Below are 20,716 nucleotides of genomic sequence, written 5' to 3' on the forward strand. Positions count from 1 at the left end.
TCCATTCAATTATTGTTTATAGCCACTGGCTATATTCCCACTGGAGTCTTTTTGGTTTTTACTTGTTAAACTTATCTGTTGAAGCATGAAGCCTTTTTATTCTAATGTAAATTTAAAATGTTATCTCAAAAACTAAAAAAAAAAAAGGAAGAAAAGGAGAAGGAAGGGGTGGGAGGAAGAAAGAGAGGGAAGAGAATATCATTAAATTCTTAGAATTTTATCTACGAACTACATAGAATCTGTTAAAAATTAATTTAAAATTTAGAAATTTTTTTTAAAAAAATCAAGGAGTATCTTGGAATGTAAAATGACTTTTTAACTTACACTTAACAGAAGTAGACAATTATTGTCAAGGCCTACACCATAAAAAGGCATGGAGAAGGAGTATCAGTAAAAGTGGAGACAGTATTTTCCATTCAAAGGTATTTTTGTAAAAAGTAGTTTTAAAAAGGTTGTAGTTATTGGATATTATAAGGTTCAAATTAAGTCTGTGATGGTAGCTAGGAACTGCTTCAGTCTCCATACTCACAGCTTTTCTAAATATCTCAGATCTCCACATAATTTTTACTATCTACATTTCAGATAAAGTGTCCAATCTGGGACTCGTTTAAAATGAGAAGAAATGCTGAAATTATCCCGCCTCACTGGATGTAACTGGGTCTATCCAGAGTAGACTGGAATACATGTTCAGTCTGTAATGACAACAATTTTCCTTTAATGAGACCATTTTTCTCAACTGTTATTTAGGAACAACATTAATATTACAGTGTTGAATCTAAATAACATCGGAGACATAGAGAAATTAAATTATGGACTATTGGCATCTGTGTCAGCAATGTAGTTTTCACAACTTAATAATGAACTTCCTCAAAATAACCAGTAGTTGCCTTTAATTCTCTGCTGTCCGAATACAAAGCCTTTTTCTTTCATTGTACCCCTTTTGGTTTTCTTTATTAAATCCCTCACTCAATAGAATATCAAACACTTTTCCAAATGGAAATAAAAAGGTACTGCAGAGCCCCATGGGACATTCTCTTTGATTTCTTGCCAAGCATAAGCGTTATAAATTAACTTAACTTCACAGAGCTAGATTCTTCTGTCTGCATCCTCAGCTGCAAGATGACCTACTGTTCCTCTGCTGGTTCCTTAGCCATCCCCTTTCTAGTTCTGTTTTTAGGAAATTCAGCAGGTACTATGTATCTTCAAATATTAGTAGATCCTATATATGGGCTCTGAGCGAAAAACTCCATGAAGCTCCTACGAACTTTATACAGGGAAAGATTTTTATTGAAAAACCATCCCAATCCAAACTGATCACAGGAACCACAATCTACTTAATAAAAAATGAAATACTACAGGTGTATGTGAGCTAAGAGCTTTGAACACAGAGATGTGAGCCATTTCTCTGGTGCTATTATTCATCACTCCATGATTCTATTATTTTCTTTCGTCATTTATACCAATTCAGTACTAAAAATGACATTCCCTCTCTGTAAATATTCCTACATCTGTTATATTTCCTCTTTTCTTTTTTCATGTGCACACACACACACACACATTGCTATTTGTAGTCAGGGTTTGGAGGAAGCAGAGCCTTTATTCTTATCACTAGCATATGGCTATATTCTTTCTGTCTCATACGCAAATTTTTGAGTCTATCAGTTTCATTTTGTAACAGGTCTGAAGGAAGTGATTTTTCATTTTTAGGATGATTCTTTAAAAAAGATTTTTTTTTGCAGCTGACAGTAGATTCCTAGAAAACAAATGTTGCCTTTAGAATATGTCAAAGTTAGTTTAGAAAATCTAACCATTTTCTGAATTTATCTGTATACATAAAGCAGCATTTAAAACTTACCAGAAACATAGTAGGCTTTTTAATGTAGATACTATTTTTGATAGCAAATCATAAATATCTGAGTTTTTTTTTCCTATTTAGCCAAGTTTGAATCAATAAAGTTGCTCCCATAACTTCTGACTAAATATATCTTTTTGGTATTTATTTATTTTATTTGAAATGTAGAGTTACAGGGAGAGAGAAAGGGGAGGGAGAGGAGAGACAGAGAGAGAGAGAGAGAGAGCACGCGCACACACGCGATTGAGCTTCCATCTGCTGGTTCACTTACCCTACACAGCTGCAACACCCAGGGCTGGGCCAGGCCAAATCCGGGAGCCAGGAGCTCCTCCCAGGTCTCCCATGTGGGTGCAGGGGCCCAAGCCACAGCTTGCTTGGGAAAATGAACAGGGTGCTGGATCAGAAGTGGAGCAGCCAGGACTCCAACCTGGGTCCATATGGGATACCGCTGCCACTCACACTAACTATATCTGCTATGCAGTAACGCCAGCCCCAATGTCTTTTTTCATGCTCCAGAAACAAATAGAAGTTAAATAAGACCAAAGAACAAAACAAGCTCTACATACTTTTCACTATTTTTCTGACATTTACACTCACTGGTTACAGTTTTGACGTCTACATACTCTCATGAATGCTTGTTTGTGAGGGTGTCAGACTGCCCAGCCCTTCAGTCTACCCACCAGGTTTGCTAAATGTCAAATTTGTGGTCAATGACCACATGTTGGCCCCAGTGTACTCTTGGGAAAAGACAGGTTCTGTGTTGTCCAAGGATTGTTCACCACTGGATATGAAAGACAATCCCATGTATACTATTTTTTACTTTTGACCTTATAGGAAATAGTAACCTTTCAAGGAATGTGTGCTGAGAAGAGATAATATAATCAATATCTAACATCATTCAAGGTCAAGGGTCAAAGTAGAAAAAAAAAACAATTGAATTTGTTGAGAGATCACCAGTGACAGTCGAAAAACAGACATGACAAAAAAAAAAATGTAATGCCTCGCTTTGTATTTTAGTTTCAACTCAGAATCCTGGGTCTTCGTGATATCCCACCCAAACAGCGCTTCAGAGATGAAGAATGATTCATTCATCAAATTTAAAATCAAGAAGACATTGTCTATCCACAGTGCCACTTTTTGTTTACTAATATATTAGACTTTTTAGCACCCATATGAAATTTCTTCAGTTCCATTTGAAAACACTGGTTAACTCACATTGATGGATTAAAAGACCTGACCTGCCATGATTAATTTCAATAAAACATGATTGCCCATTAACTCCTGTGACTTTTCTGTCCCTGATTCCCAAGGAGGACATGCCAAAATTACCTGGTAGGGGTGGGTCCTTGTTGCTATGAAACATGGTCAGTTGTATAAAATAAAAGTTTTATCTTCTTTTGATGTGCTTTTTGTGACAATATTAAATAAAATTAAATCTATTTTAATCAACCTGAGAACAGGATAATCCCATATATTATGGGATTGATTTTTGAACACTGATTACTGTTACAGCATGGCACTTTGATTTCTAATAATTGCAATTTGTCTGGTGTATTGAATTCTTAAATACCAGGCCAGAATAAAGTCAGGCTTGGTGCTGAGTATAGAATGAAATAAAAGAGATCTGTGGTAATAAAAAGATTTGAAAATGCTGATCTAGTCTTAATTCTTCTCATAACAAATAAGGAAACTAAGAATTTTAGAAGATTAAAATGACTGCCAATGGCTAAAGAAGACAAAATACTAGAACACTTATTTTCATCTGGCTCCTATTTCTAGGCGGGCACCTTCTTCACTATATCATACAGAAAAAGAAGTGGTTTTGATGGGAGGGAAAATGTGGGGACCATGTAGCATGAGGTTACCAGAAAATAGATTCAGGAGACTGTGTTTTTCTCAATTGGGAAATGGAAATGCACAAACTAGACGGGACTATAGACAAGCAGCATGGCTATGTAATTAACCATTGGTAGACAAATGACTACCTAAATACTCAGAATCAAAATCAGGCAATTTATTATCTGATAATCTTCACATGAAAATCAAATGATTTAAGAATGGAATCCCTAAAATGCCATAATTATTATAGCATCTACTGAGGACTTAAAAATTCCAGGTATTTTGGCTGGCTTGTGAAACATAAGCCTCACAACTGCCCTATGAAATACATGGTATGAGTCACTGTATTTGGCAGCATATATATGAGATAGAGTAACTTGCTCTAAATTTCACTAGTAAGTGGTAAAACCAGATCTATGTTAATCAGTCTGGTGTTCGACTCTATGCTCTTAGGCATGTATTACAATAATGGTTAAAACTGTGCATTTTAAATAATTATCTTATTAGCAGATTCCATGGAAATGGATTGTGATAACTCATGTACAGCTTTTTGTGGAAACTGGATTAAATCTAATATAATATGCAGGAAGCATGATCTTAACATTGTTTAAATATAATATTATCATATGCTTCATCTTTTTCTTATGTATATATGAAAGAGGAACTCAAGAAAGCATTTTATCTACCTTAACTATATGAAAGGCTAAGAGTATCCTTTTTACAGCCTTAGAAATAAGAATGCAAATTATGGGGAAACTTTTCCATGCAGTGAAAAATAGTAAGTATAAGAAAAAAAATAATACAGTAATTTATTTAATCTTCACCTTTGTTTTTCTGTATCTATGCATATGTCAGGACATTCATTACTCTAAAACCTTCAAAAACTCCAAGTAACAGTAATAGAATCAAAGTCTAAATTCCTAGACTTGAAATTCAAGGATCTCTATACAGTGAATTCAACTTCTCATTCCCTTTCCAGCATTGTCATCAGCCAGGATTGTTCTACAGACACTTCCCCCATTATGATCCAGAAAAGTAATCATCTACAAAGAGTTTCCAACTTTTCCACTTAGAATTTATTTACTCTTTGTTTTCATTCCTTGAGAACTAGATGTCTTTATCTGAATCTCCCTTTCTCTGTCTTACGTTATTCATGTGGCTATATGAATTGACTACTTGGCTTCAAGGTGAATATAAAAAGCAAACAAATGTATCTTCTTTGTTGTACCTTAGAGTATATAGAAATGGACTGCAGTGATATTTACAGGCACAGTTCATTTTATGGAGCTTCACTTCATTGCACTTCATAGATACGTCACTCTTCACAAATGGAAGGCTTGTGGCAATCATGCAGGCAATTCTATCAGCACTATTTTTCCAATAGCATTTCTTCACTTTGTCTCTTATATTTTGATAATTCTCTCAGTATTTCAAACTTTTTCATTATTATTTTTATAGTGATTTGTGATCAGTGATATTTGATTTTACTCTTATAATTGTTTTGCACAGTGCCAATCTAAGATAACAAACTGAATAAATATTGTGTTCTGACTGCTTCACCACCCAGCCATTCTCTGTCTCTTCTTCTCAGGGCCAGGCAGTCCCTCTCAACTCCTGAGACACAAGGATACTCAAATTAGATCAATTAGTTATGTGCAGTAGCCTCCAAATATTCAAATGAAAGGAAGAGTCTTACGTCTCTCACAGCCAATCAAAACCTAGAAAGAATTAAGATTAGTGAGGAAGGTATTTTGAATGTGTAGATACACTAAAAGGTAGGTCTCTTGAGCCAAATGTCTAGCCAAATTGTATGCCAAAAATAAATTTCTTGAACAAAATTGAAAATTCTACTCATGGGAACACATGAATGATATGAAAGCAAAACAGACTGGCTGCTGATATGAAGAAAGTTTTAGTGGTCTGGACAGAACAAAGCTCTAACTCTCTTCAATTGTGTGACGGGTGTGAGAAGTGAGGAGGCTGCAGAAGAAAAAGTTAAAGCTAGCAAATTTGTGTCATGAGGCTTACAGAAAGAAGCTATCTACATATCACAAAAATTCAAGGTGGAACAGCAAGTGCTGAGGCAGAAGCTAAAGTACGTTATCCAGAAGATTAATTAAGATCCTTGATGAAGGTGAGTATATTAAACAACAGATTTTCAATACAAGCAGAATAGCCTTGTACTGGAAAAAGATGCCAGGTAGGAATTTCAAGGCTAGAAAAGAGAAGTCACTGTCTGGCTTCAAAGGACAGGCTGACTCTTTTGCTAGGGGCTAATGAAGCAACTTCAAGTTGAAGCCATTGTTGACACACTATTTGGAAAATCCTACATCCCTTAAGAATTATTAGTCACCACTGCCTGTACTCTACAAATGAAAGAATAAAGGAATAAAGTCTGAATGACAGAACATTTGTTTACACTATAGTTTACTAAATCTTTGAAGGCTACTATTGAGAACTACCGCTCAGAAAAAGATTCCTTACAAACTATCACTGCTCATTGACAATGCACCTGGTCACCTGAGCACTCTGATGGAGATACACAAGGAGATAAATGTTTTCATGGCTACTAACTCAACATCTCTTTTGTAGCCCATAGATCAAGGAATAATTTCACTTTCAAGTCTCATCAAGAAATACAGCAAGCATCCAGAGTAGGAATTAAGACACTGCTTGAGATGCCTGCATTCTGCATCAGACTGTCTGGATTTGAGTCTTGACTCCATTCTCAATTCTAGCTGCCTGCAAATCTGTATCGGGGGGGGGGGGGGGGCGGACAGAAGGTGATGTCCCAAGTAACTGGGTCTTTGCCAACCATATGGGAGACATCAATGGCTCCTGGGGACTGGCCTAGCCCTGGTTGTCGTGAGTGTTTGGGCTGTGAACCAATGGACAGGAGATTCCTGCATCTGTCTGCCTCTTTCTGACTCCCAAATGCCTAAAAGTAATTAGTTAAATGAAAAAAGAAATATATCTCATAAGGCTATAGCTGTCACAGATAAAAATTGCTTTGATGGATCCAGGCAAAGCAGACTGCAAAATTTCTGGAAATTATTCACAACTCTATAAACCATTAAGAGCAATTTCGATTCACAGGAGGAGGTCAAACGCTCAATGTTAATAGAAGTTTGGAAGAAGTTAATGCCATCTCTCATAGATAACTGAGTCATTCACGATTTTATCAAGGAAGTAACTGCAGATTGAAGGAAATAGCAAGAGAATTTGAATTAGAAGATGAAGTAGAGCCTGAAGATGTAACCAAATTGTTACAATCTCATAATAAAACTTTAACGGATGAGGTATTGCTTCATACTCATACTGATGAGCAAAGGAAGTGGTTTCTTGAGATAGAATCTACTCCTGGCAAAAAGGCAGTGAACACTGCTGAAATTACAACGAAAGATTTCGAGGATGATATAAACTTTGTGGGTAAAGCTGCAGTAAGGTGGAAGAGAAATGATTCCAACTTTGAAAGAAGTTCTACAATGAGTAAAATGCTATTAAATAGCATCAAGTACTGCGGAGTCATCTTCTATGAATGGAAGGATCAATGTGGCACATCATTGATGTCTTAATTATCAGTCACCCCAATATTCAGCCACCACCTATCAATATGGAAGAGGAATTCTGCATTGACAAACATATAGACTACTTAGACTCTTAGACTACTAAGAGCTCACATGACGGCTAGCATTTCTTAACAATGAGGTAATTAGTAATTAAGGTATGTTGTACACTCTTTTTTAAGATATGCTATTGCACACTTGGTGGAATACAGTAAGGTGCAGTGGGAAACCAAAAATTTTGTGTGACTTATTTTATTGTGATATTTGACTTATCACAGTTGCTTACAATTGAATCCACAATATATGAGATTTTCTTGTATTCCATTTTGAAATATAAGTAATATTTAGTCAAACTGGAAGTTTAACACACCATTGAGTTAATGATAAATTCTTAGTGATGAATATAAGTCTGAAATCATTTGTTTTAAAACTAAAAACACAATTTCCCCTTTAAACTTGATAAATTGATAAATTTGGAAGAATATTGCTATGTATTTCAATGAAATTATTATGAAGATGAATCATTCAAAATACAGTTTAGTCTATCAAAATCTGATGCCTCTGATTATACATGTATTTATTTCAGGTCTGTATAGGGCCTAGAGTCATCTAATTGTAGTTAAATCAATGAACAATAGATTGAATTATCAACTGATTGATTCAGCTAGGCCATTAAGGTAACTGAAATAAGAATTCCAATGTTTGGGATAGTTATTCTGGTCAACCTCATGGCCAAAACAGACTAATAATTCTGCAATTCAGTCTCCTGCTTGACTCTCAGAAGTGGTTAGACTTGAGTACAGTGAACCTGACAGAAACAATGGCCACTTCGATCTATCTCATCGATCACAGATGACAACACATTTTAAAATATTTCAACTCTTATTGTTTTGTTACTGATGTTTCAAAAAATCATTATAAAGCAGTTTACTGCTAACTTACTCATAAATCATAATTCAATTTATCTGAAGTCATTAATCCACAAACTAGTTGCAAATTTTCCTACATATGAAAATTTTTTTTTAATCTGGACAAAGTAAAAATTCAAGGAAAATTTCTTTTAAAAATCTACAAGGTATTTTAAACACAATACCATCTCACTCCCTCTTCCAAGACACTACTTGGCTTTTATATCAGCCAGGGCTCTCCCTCTGCATAAACTGCATCTTTCATGTTTCCAAGACCTGCCCTTAATATCTCCCCCAATCATCTTCATTTTTGAATCTCTTATACTTACTTAGTTGCAACTTTAGGCCAGTTCTCCCCAGGATTAAGGTCAAAGAATTCTAACTTATTTATTTCCCATCTTAACACTGTTACTTTGAGTTTGAAACCTTCCAAAATTTCCTGAGCCCTGTGATCCAATCTAACCGAATGTGTGCGTTGCCTGAAAAGCTTGTTCTGTCACTCTTTACTCCTGCATTTCTCATGCCTCTCCTCTTTTCTAAAGGATACTTCTCACTCCCCAGCTACTACTGGTTCTTCATGATTGTCACACTGGTGAGATTACATACTTGATATATGGAAGAGGTGATAGGAAATATGTTCCACATGGTCTTGTATTACACTAAATATTTAGAACTAGATAATTCTGCATAAATTCATACATGAATTATAGCAAATAAAACCAAGAGGGGCAAAATCTCAAAGCTTCTCATTAGCATTTATAATTCAAAATATGGAAAGAAATAGCTTTATCAGTCAACACAGTACTTCAGTGGTTATGGAAAACTATTTTTTTAGGCAGTCATAACATGTTAACAGTATTATGTTTTCCATTTTTGTTAACACTATGTGCCTCAATTGAATAAGTGCTAGACTAGAGAATAGGCAATATGTATATACAACTTATTACTGACCCAAGTTGGTGCTTTGAGAAAGCAGAAATTGATTTTGAATGGATTATCTTGATCTTTAAAATCAGAGAACCATAAACTGACAACTAAGAGAGGCTAGGATGGACCATCCATTCATTCACATTTTGCTCCATCTTGTACTTAATGTGTACCTGTGTATTTGACCTCCAAACAAACTTGTAAACTTGAGAATAAATGTGCCAAACACATTCCCCTTCAACAAGTCCATCCTATGTTCAATAGCATATGAGTCAGGCTTAATAAAGACAATAACATCTGTCCATACATTATTTTATAATAACTTTTTGAAATTTTGTATTTGAATTAACAGCACATAAAAAATTCTCATTAGGTATAATTTTTTTAAACAAGATGTTCTCATTCAGGCAAGAAATATCCATACTTCTCCAAAGAACTTCAAATACTGATTTTATCCCAATTACATCACACAATTTGGTTTTAAATAAATCTTTATGCATTACAATGCAAATGTGCTTTACAAAGTAAATAAAGGTAAATGGCAGTTGGAGGACTTTGTTGTATCTCTGTATCTTTCAAAATATTCCATTTTAAATTTAATAATTAGTCCAACTTGATTCTTTTATACTATTGGAAAACAGGTGCCTTAGTCCTATCAAAATAATCAAACATGGGCCAGCACTGGCAGAGCAGGTAAAGCCACCACCTGCAGTGCCAGCATTCCACACGGGTGCCAGTTGTGGTCCTGGCTTCTTCTCTTCTGATCCAACTCTCTGCTATTGGCTGAGAAAGTAGTACAGGGTGGCCCAGGTCCTTGGGTCCCTGCACTCATGTGAGAGACTTGGAAGAAGCTCCAAGATCCAGGCTTTGGATTGGCCCAGATCTGGCTATTGCAGCCATTTGGGGCGTGAACCAGTGGATGGAAGACTTCTCTCTCTTTCTCTACTTCTGCTTCTCTGTAACTCTGCCTTTCAACTAAATAAATAAATATTTTAAAAATACAATAATCACACATATTGTTAGGGAACCATTCATGGAGAAAGTAATTGTAGCACAGTTTGAAACAAAGTAACTGTAGCACCCTTTGAAAGAAAGTAACTGCCCAGTAGTGCAGCTTGAAAGAAAAATAGAAAGGCAACCACCCTAGCTGATAAGATTTAAAAATGGATGGCCTAACTAGAGGGCCTAACCACAAACTGTGGTTGCCATGACTATGGGACCCTGGGAGGTCGGAATGTGGGCAGGGCTAGCCTCTAGAAATTGTATATAAGGGGACCCTCAGACGCTGTAAACCAGAGGTTGCTCAGCCTCTCTCCCCGGTCTGTAGTGCCTACTGCCCGCAGGAGTAGGCTTGAGCGATCTCTCCTCCTAGTCGCCTAGAGTATCAATAAAGTGTGTTTAGCTTGACCTTCCTCAGTCTCCTCGACTCTTCCTTCGTGGCAACCTGGCCAGTTCCTGAAGGGGGAGATCCTGACACATATCCCTGCCAATTTATTTCATGACTTACCCTGATTTCCAATCTGATTTATCAACAGATGCATTAAGAAATGTGAATTTTTAAATATTAAATTTTTGTGTCTTTTTAAGGCATGCCTAAATAAATGAATGTATGCACTGGAAATAAATGCTGTATTTGTACCTGTCTCTGCTTGGTGGATGTAATATATAATAGTGTTATTTATGGTTACTGACAAATGTGTCAATATTTCTATAACAAATGGAGGAGAGAATATACAAAATACTGAGAAAGAGGTTTTGGAGATGTCCTTAATTAAAACATCTAGAAACTTTGATTCAATTTGTCACCCTACTTTTATAATCACTTAAGAATACTACTTTGCTGCAAAGATGCAGTACTTTTGATAGATACACACAGTTAACAGAAGGCAGGAGCCAATATCCATGCTTCCAGAAGTAGTTGACCCAATTACCCAAGTGTGTACTTTTTTTTTTTAAGATTTTATTCATTTGAAAGGCAGAGTTACAGAGAAAGAGGGAGAGAGAGAAAGAGAGGAGAGTTCTTCCATCCGCTGGTTCACTTCCCAAATGGCCTCAACAGCCGGGGCTGTGCTAGTCCAGAGTCAGGAGCCAAGAGCTTCTTCCAGGTCTCCCATGTGGGTGCAGGGGCCCAAGAACTTGGGCCATCTTCCACTGCTTTCCCAGGCCACAGCAGAGAGCTGGATCAGAAGAGGAGCAGCCAGAACTCAAACTGGCGCCCATATGGGATGCCGCACTGCAAGTGCGGCTTTACCCACTACGCCACAGCGCCAGCCCCTGTGTGTACTTTATTTTGTGATTCCCCTAAGTGAGTCTAAGTAAGTCTAAATGAGAAAATACATAACATGTAGTTATAATAGGAGCATTCATTGGAAGAGATCTTAGAGAATACTCAATCTAATCTCTCATAATTAAGGAGAGGAAAAAGAGGCCAGGGTCGTAGGGATATGCCTGAGAAAAGAAAATGAGAGATGGAGAAAGACACTTCATTAAGATCATACTTTATTGTAATTATTTGTTTGAATTCCTTCAAAATTCAAACAGACCAGTCCCTCTCTCAGTCAATGCTGTATCTCTGGTACTGAGCAAATACTTAGAAATCCGTGTGTGAGAAAACGCATAAATGATTTCCCAATATTAACTTAAGGAAGGGTTTTAACCTTGCTAATGTTTTCATCCTTTGAAAACAGGGATAACTTGGCCTTTTTAGCGTTATTAGGGGAAAATGAACTAATACATGAGATCTTTACCAACAGCTCTTGCTAAAAGAAACACTCCTTAAATATTAATGAAATGAATGGATGCATGGATGAATGGAATGAGTAAATAAATGAATGAATGAGGCCAAAATTAAGGAGATATACATACTTCAAAGACAAGACATGGAAAAACAAGAACTGTTGGCATAATGTCATCAAGTGTCTCAGCAAGAAAGGACAGAATAATCAACAGCAAATGCAATGAAAATTGCAACTGTAAAATAATTGTTACTTGAACTATCCTAGAGATGATCATTCTGAAAAATTAAAGAACACTATAATACCTGATAAAATTCTGACTTCTGCTTCATTTCCTGTTCTGGAGCTGGCTGGATTCCGAGCTGTGCATCGATAGATTCCAATGTCCCCTGGTTGAAGTCTGCTGATTTGCAATGCTCCAGAGGGCAAGACCACCACCCTAGAGTCCCCTGGGACTGGAGTCAGGTCTTGCTGGTTCTTCTGCCAATGTATTGTTGGCATGGGCTCCCCGATGACTTCACACTTAAGTAGCACTGTATCTCCCATGAAGGCTGTGACGGATTCTGTCTGGGAAAGGAACCTCAATGGTCCTAAGAGAAAAACAAAGAAAGAAGGATGAGGCACAATCATCTCTAATAAAAACAATCACTCTTATTCTCCATGGAAAATTATACATATACATATATAAAGCTGTATTTATTTTATTTGAAAGGAAGAGTTAAAGAGAGGGAGAAAGAGTTCTTCCATCTATTTGTTCACTCCCTGAATGGCCACAATGGCCAGGCTGACACTAGGAGCCTGGAATTCCATCCTGGTTTCCCACAATGGTGACAGGGGCCTAAGCACTTGGGCTATCTTTGCTGCCTTCCCAGGCACATTAGCAGGGAGCTGGATCAGAACTGGAGCAGCTGGGACTTGAATCGGTGCCCATATGGGATGCTGTTATCACAGGTGGCAGTTTGACCTGCTCTCTATAATGCTGGCCCCAAAAATTATATTTTACAAAATAATCTCTCAAATCTCATCTCATTTGCTCTTCACACTTTAATAATATGTGTGTGGCATTACAGGAGGTTCTGTGGCTACAAAAGAAAATGATGACGATGCTGCCATTCATTTCCAGAAGCTCACAGTTGAATGAATTTTAGTGAAACAGTCCTGTAAGGCAGAGCAGACAGGACCATGCTAATTTTACAGAGGAGGAACCTGGGGCTCAGAGAAGTCAAATTCCACATGCAAGTTTTCATGTTAACGATGCAGCAATCCTGCAAATATGCCCTAGTTCAAACTTGTGGCACCATGCTCTACCAGTTAGCCATCTTCGAACATAAAACTAAGAAATCATGAGGATGCACAGAGTGGTTATTCAGCATAATCTAGAGAAGTTTCAAGAGAGCAGATCCTGTGAGCCACCACAACAGACAATTTTTTTGGATAGCCTGCTTAAGGTACAAATTCAGCAGTATTGCCAGGTGTGGCTGTGGTGCACTGAAATAACCCTAAGGTTAGTATTAGAATTGCTTGGATTTTGGCCTGATTTGGCCACTTGCTAGGTATGAATTTTTTTAGCCTGTTTTTTATTTCTTTGGAGCATAAAGTGAATAACAGCTGACTCACATGATCCTGATGATGTTCACATGGAATAATGTGAAAATAATGCATTTATACATGAGATTGAAGAAATGTAGAGGACAGGGGCTGGCACTGTGGCGCAGCAGGTTAAAGCCCCAGCCTATAGCACTTGCATCCCATATGGGCTCTGTTTCGACTCCTGGCTGTTTCTCTTCTGAACCAGCTCTCTGCTATGGCCTGCAAAAGCAGTAGAAGATGGCCCAAGTCCTTGAGACCCTGCACCCACATGGGAGACCCAGAAGAAGCTCCTGGCTCCTTGCTTCAGATGAGCTCAGCTCTGGCCATTGCAGTTATTTGGGGGAGTGAACCAGCAGATGGAAGACCTCTCTCTCTCTCTCTCTGGTTCTACCTCTCTCTGTAACTCTGTCTTTCAAACAAATACAATAAATATTTAAAAAAAAATAAATGTAGATGACAAAGAAAATAAGTAAACTGCCCATCACTGAGTGCAAATAAACATGGTGATAGACAATGCCTCTGTCTTTGTGTTGTTCTTGAGAGAAGATATTTTGATTCTTCCCTTTTGACCCCTCTTTTATGAACAAGAAATCATCTTTACACTAATGCTTGACTATGAAATTTTTTCTTAATGATTACAAACAAGCACGTTTGTATGAATTATGTAACCAGTGATAGATGATTGGCAATTTTATTTTCTACAGCCAATTCAACCAAATAATTTTGATTCCTTGATTCATGTACTATTTATCACAGTTATATTGAAATATTTGCTATAATCCTACTAGAATTATTCTCATTGTATGTACATTTAACAGTTAAAGTACACTTATTGTCAGTTTTAGGTTCAAATCAAGTTTTGCTAATCATTTATGATTCTATAATTTCTATTTTACATGTTATTTTAATTAAGTCAGAACATCAAAGGTTCATGTTTTAATCATGTCAAGACTTTTTATTTTTCCATCAATATTTAGTCAATAACAAATTCTACTTTCTCTTTTAACCAGTGTTAGTTTGAACTTGGCTTTATTAATACAGTCCTAGTTTTCCCTACAATCTAATAAAATATTTCTGGGGCCAAAACCACAAAGGCAAAATGGCTGGGTTCAGCATAATTTAGACAATATTAGAAATGCTATAGTGAAATCTTTCCCAGGTGAAGGTGGAATTTCATGTCCCTTTCAGGGACTAGGGCTTTTGAAACAGAAAGGTAACTAAATATATGAAATACGAAGTTGTCAATGTCACACATGAAATAGGTACAAGCTCCTAAAGGCCACTGTCACGTGAGTGATACCCACGCAGACAGAACTGCAATTCTGCAGATGGAATTTTCACACTAGTAAATGATCACTGCTAGGCTATGCAGAGAACTTCATATAGATGTGAATATTAATTTACCTACTGGAATGTATGCCACACCTATAGGTACTAAAATTCCTCATCTTATCACTAATTTATGGCTCTGAAATCTGAATCCATGGAGCTACCCAGATCATCACAATAGCTCTATCTCTACACGGGGCACCAACCATTATGTCACTGCATCTGGCTTGAAGAATCACATAAGGTGAGAGATTATATATGAAGAAAATTGGTCAACATAATTGACTACTATTCCTCATACTTGCCCAGTGTATATTCTAAGGTCAGAACTATATCTAATTCAAAAGATAATGCAATGTTTGGAATTTTCTAATATTTGATTTTCTGTCACAGAGGGAAATTATAAACATAATTTGTTGCTTCTTTTTGTCTGTACAAGGTAAACTCAGTGTTTCAAAAAGGAAATCCAAATTTATAAGGCTCTAAATGACTTAGATTAATACTCTGGATATTTTACTGAATTGTAGCATTTCTCATAGTGCTGTCACAACAACCAACAGTCTTAAATGAAGTCTTAGGCCATCAGCTTAGTATTGTATTTTCTAGGCACGCACATGAACGTCTAGTAATGAACATTATACCTACTATAACTCATAAAAATGAATTGTAATAGTTTCAGAAGTGTCATTTAATGCTCTAACGCAATACAAACAATTTAATGCTTTCTACATAGAGAGATACGGGTATAATTTTAACTATGCATTCACAAAAAATTGTTAACTACTCAACTGTATTCTCTTCTGACTCTTCAGATATCTGACCCACTGCAATCATAAGATTTCCTAGATCTATTCAAGTCCATTCCAAACATAATCAAAACATATGTATCCTAAATTATCACACTTTTTGCTTCAATCAAGCAATTATGGTGTTCCTCAAATGTTCTGCTGTTACATTGTGCCTCAAATACTGAATAAAGGTTATGGCTGAACATGTACTCAGCAATCTATCACAAAGTACCTTCCAGGTTTATCTTCTACAATTCCTCAAAACCATTCTCAGATCTCGTGAACATGCCCATGCCCTAAACACAGCTTCCTTAATAGTATTTCTCATGCTTCTTCCTCTAAAAAAGTATCCCCACTCTCCTGAGATCTATCCAACCTGTAGCCACTTTAAAGAATGAGTCAAGAGGGTCCATCTTTTCCCTGCTCTTACTGATGGGAAATAATCTCTTCTCCTTTTGAGTTTTTATAGTACTTAGGACTTACAGATACTACACAGAGATGGGTGCATAAATAAAATCCTAAAAAATGCTTGTCTGCTTGCATATACATTTCTTTTATCTCTATACAGTATATAAAATATTTACTGAAAGAAAAGCAATAAACAAATGCTTGCTGAGCTTCTATGTGACTAAATATTTTGAATATTACAAATAGCCAAATTTTGAAAATTGAGTTTTGGCTTTGGCTTTCACACTTTCTGACACTCCCAATGGCATTTTGGAATTATGGATGATAACACTGGGCTACCAGGTTACCTGGGCCCATGTCTCAGCTTTACCATTTAGCCAGCTGGGTATCTTAGGCAAGGTCTCCGTTTTATCACTTACACTATCCTTAAGCACCTTTATAAATTGTCTCTCCTAATCTTCACAACAGCTTTATTTTTAGGTGTTATCAACACTTTACAGAAGGAATTGATTATTGGAACAAAACTCTTTCAAACAGCCATACTGTAACATGATTTTTTTTATGGTAAGGAACTGAAATATTCCACTTTTTAAGGGTACTGTCTTGCCCTAACCTCACTGAAAATGCCTCGAGTTTCTTATATGTCAAAACTGTTGAACTCTTTACTTAGTATATACTAAATTGGTCTTCTGTATATATAGATAATTGAAAATGAATCTTGATGTGAATGGGATGGGAGAGGAAGCGGGATATTGGAAGGTTGCTGGTGGGAGAGAGGTTATGGGGGGGAAGCCACTGTAATCCATAAATTTGGAAATTTATATTTATTAAATAATATTTATTAAATTTATATTTATTAATAATATTTATTAAATAAAAGTTTAAAAAAAAACCTCTCCACTCCTGAAGCTCCAAGCAGCATCAGAGTACTGGGTAAGCGTTGTTCAGTAAGCACAGTTGGCCCTTCCTATCTGCAGGTTCTGCATCTGAAGATTCTATCAAACATACATTAAACATAGTTACCCCTCCAAATAAACTGTCTGTATTAAACACGTACAGACTTAGTTCTTCTTGTCATTATTCCCTAAAGCAATACAAAACAACAATTTAATAGCATTTACATGGTATTAGGTATTTATAAATGAGTTAGGGATTATTTAAAGTTTGTGCATAGATTATATGCCTATACAATGTCATTTTCAAAGAGGGGCTTGAGAATTTGAGGATTTTGTTTTCTACAGGGATCTTGAATTGACTTCTCACAGGCAAACTTCAGCCTGAAGTACCACACTATTAAAAACAGCATAGACACCTATTTTTGATGCTCTCAGAGGGTTTTCCATGTTAGCCTTGTGGAAAAGTTTCCAAGAATGAACCTACCTTCCCACACAGACTGGCCCAGGGTAATGAGCCAACTTTAAATCCGGGAGCACCTGGACTTTCTTGAAATAACTCACTCCAGCCAACTCCTAAGTTTAGATATTATCTGCACTTCCACGTGCGAACAAACACCAGAAACTATTAGTGAGGAACTATAAAAAGTGAAGAACATGTTGTTTTACATATGGAGAGTTCAGACACATATGGGAGCTCCATTTTATCTCTTGCCCTAAAAATAATAAACACAGGCATCTTTAATTCAAATTTTATAAATGACTAATACACAGTAAAAGTATCTGGGCTTTAGCATCAGAAATTTTATGATGTTAACATACTTTTAAAATTTTTTTAAAGATTTTTTTTTATTTATTTGAGAGGTAAAGTTACAGACAGTGGGAGGGAGAGACAGAGAGAAAGGTCTTTCTGTTGGCTCACTCTCCAAATGGCCACAATGGCCGCAGCTGCACCGATCTGAAGCCAGAAGCTTCTTCCCCGTCTCCCACTTGGGTGCAGGGTGCAAGGACTTGAGCCATCTTCTACTGCTTTCCCAGGCTACAGCAAAGAGCTGGATTGGAAGAGAAGCAGCTGGGACTGGAACCAGTGCCCATATGGGATGTCAGCACCACAGGCAGAGGATTAACCTACTGCACCAAGGCGCCGGCCCCATCAACATACTATTATACTTGTATTGGATCCATCAAATGCTATTAGCAAGAGCTACATGGCCATTAGGAAAGTATAGTAGAGCAATGGGTCTCACTCTGTTTATTTTGATTTCTACAAAAGATCCTTCTGTAATTCTCTAATACTAATTTTCAGACTAAAAGGATTCACTAAATGCCCATTTATATATGTTATTTTGTTAAATGTTGCTAAAGGCCTGTAAACAGCTCTACCCCAATTATTATCTGGAACATTAACTAACTATCCATGCAAGGAAAAGAGAAGGTTTCACTCTTTTCAGCTCTTTAGTAACACAGTGCATGGATACCTGACATTTAGGAATGCCAATGCAGAATCGGAATTCTGACTTTCTCCTTTCACTTCTTCATAGAAGCTCACCCAAGCCAAGATAGGACCATTATCTTATAGGTCTCCTTTTCAGCATTTATGTCAATTAAAATTAATGAACTGTGAGACTTATTTAACAGCCATCTTCTCAGCTAACCTGCAAATTCCACAGAAGTAGGGCCAGGGTCTACTTTATACTAAAAGCATTTGGCAAGGTGCATGAAAAATACTTGGCCATTAAACATTTGATGAAAAACAAACTATCTATATCCATATCTATACATACGTTAGGATGGTAGATTTAAGCATCACAGGCTCTAAACACTGGAAAATCCTGGGAGAGCAGCAATGATAGGGGAGGCACAAAGGGTTAAAACAGAGAAAGCAGTGATTTCATCAGGGAAATGTGAGAGTGCTGAGGCCAGTAAGTATACAATTAAACCCTTTTCATTTTAAAAGAAAATGGAGGAACGGGAAGTTATGACTAATGCATCCATGAAAATTCTATCTAAGTGCCATAAGTTTAACCTGTGGTCAAGTGGACATTCTGAATGGGATTTACCCATCTTGGCCTCATATCACTGTCCCCAAGAACAGTTGTCAGAGGCTCAGGCCTGGCCACCACTCAGCTGAACAGCCTAGGTGAAGGCTATAGCCATCAATCTCCTCCAGGCCAATACATATTTCCTTGGAAGCCAAGCACAATCAAAACATTTACTGTCACCAGGGCAATAGAAATGTTAATAGCAAAAGCACCAAACATTTTTCATTTGAGCTTTTCTTTTGTGATGCTTAACAACAAAAAAAGAAAGAAAGAAAAAAATCAGCATGGCAATCAATAGAACCCTACTAAATCTGTAAGGACATCAAAAGTGTTAGGCTCCGCTGGAAGGACTAAACAAGAACAATAGTCCCTCCCTGCCCTTCCACGCATGTGTATATGCACCATACAGACTAAGATATATTTCCATCACATCCCGTCAGAAATTCTCGGTATCTTAGACATGCACTCCAATTCACTTCATTCTAAACTACTTTGGTTTTTAAGCAAAGATAGAAAAAAGACATTTTGCAGTCCATTTACATGGAGACACAGGGTCTCTAGAGAGCCCTCTCCTCCACCCACCCACCACCAGAATGGGCTTATTCCTTCTTTTACATTCTAATCTGAAAATGGCACATTCTTCTGACTGCCCTCTAGCCCTGTTGGCAGACTATCAAGATCCACATCTTTGCCTATGGAAGATCTAATTATTAAGTAATTAAAGTTCATTTAATAAAAAGAGACTTATCAATCGGGGGACAGACCTTGGGGTTGGAAACATGCCTTGCTTTTAAATATTCTGCAACACGGTAATATCCTGCAACCACAACTGCCAGAGGAGAGCTGCAGTAAATGCTTTGTTTGCTCCAAATTAAAGCCTGCAGGTTATGTCCCTTCAAAGCCAGACCTCCGTGGCCTCGCTTTAATTTTCAAATTAGCCGAAGGGCAGAGAAGAGATACAATCCAAAGAGAGCTTCTCTAGATTTAGCCATTTTAAAAAAGCAGCCAAAGACTAATAAAGAATATTCATGGAATTAGTTAGAAGCTCATTTCTGCCTTTATGGCCCATGTCTCTTTGTGAGTTACTTTCCTTTTTATTTGCTTCAGGTTCATTGGAAAAATTACAGACTCCTAGGTGCTTGGCTGAAAACAAAATCTCATACATGGACATTGCAAAGAGGGACTAGTCAGCACTTGACAGGCGCCGATACATGTGCCCAGTGTTATGATCTTAGAAGAAACAGCTTTGGAGCCAATTGATTGAAACTGAGAAAGATATCAAAGAAGAAATGCAAAAGTCAAAGGAAAACAACATGGGCAAATCATGAAGTCAGTTTGTCTGGTCAGCTCTGAAAGTTTAGAGAACACAATGAACTTATCCCCATGCCAAAAACAGTCAAGAAGAAATGGCATCTAGTGGTTTCTCAGAATCTTACATTGGTATAGTTCAACATAATATAATGACAGGTACAGTCTCAGATTCATCAAAGCAGCAAAAAATTGATGGAATGAAACCAAAAATGAAGTGGAGTCTCATCTAGGTGCCTTGCTGCAATTCTTTTTTCACTTGCCTTCAAATCCATGAAATTATGGACTCTCCCAACTTGTCCTTCTTAATCACATCATGAAGATCATGGTGTCATTACAAACTAGAGTACCCTCTCTGAGGGAATGAATGCTATAAAGGCACTGTCAAGATCAGCCAGCAAGTCAGGGCCTGCATTTCAGTCCCAACCCAACGTTCTCCTGGAGGTGGTAATCAGATATTAACTGCGCCCATGGAGTAAAGGCATGCTTATCTTGATTTCATTATTAACATCAGACAGCACTGAATCAGCA

General features: G+C 37.0%; 1 protein-coding gene across 2 annotated transcripts in view; it reads right to left on the reverse strand.

The window, feature by feature from the left end:
- The window catches only part of DCC (DCC netrin 1 receptor), a 1,216,740-nt gene that overhangs the window by 636,328 nt on the left and 559,696 nt on the right, over window positions 1–20,716 (reverse strand). For both annotated transcript variants that reach the window (XM_051851212.2, XM_051851210.2), the window contains exon 3: window positions 12,133–12,417. In XM_051851212.2, coding sequence (XP_051707172.1) covers window positions 12,133–12,417 — 285 coding nt within the window. The remainder of the gene's footprint in view (window positions 1–12,132; window positions 12,418–20,716) is intronic.

The sequence above is a fragment of the Oryctolagus cuniculus genome, chromosome 10, assembly GCF_964237555.1.
Source record: "Oryctolagus cuniculus chromosome 10, mOryCun1.1, whole genome shotgun sequence".
Lineage (NCBI taxonomy): Eukaryota > Metazoa > Chordata > Mammalia > Lagomorpha > Leporidae > Oryctolagus > Oryctolagus cuniculus.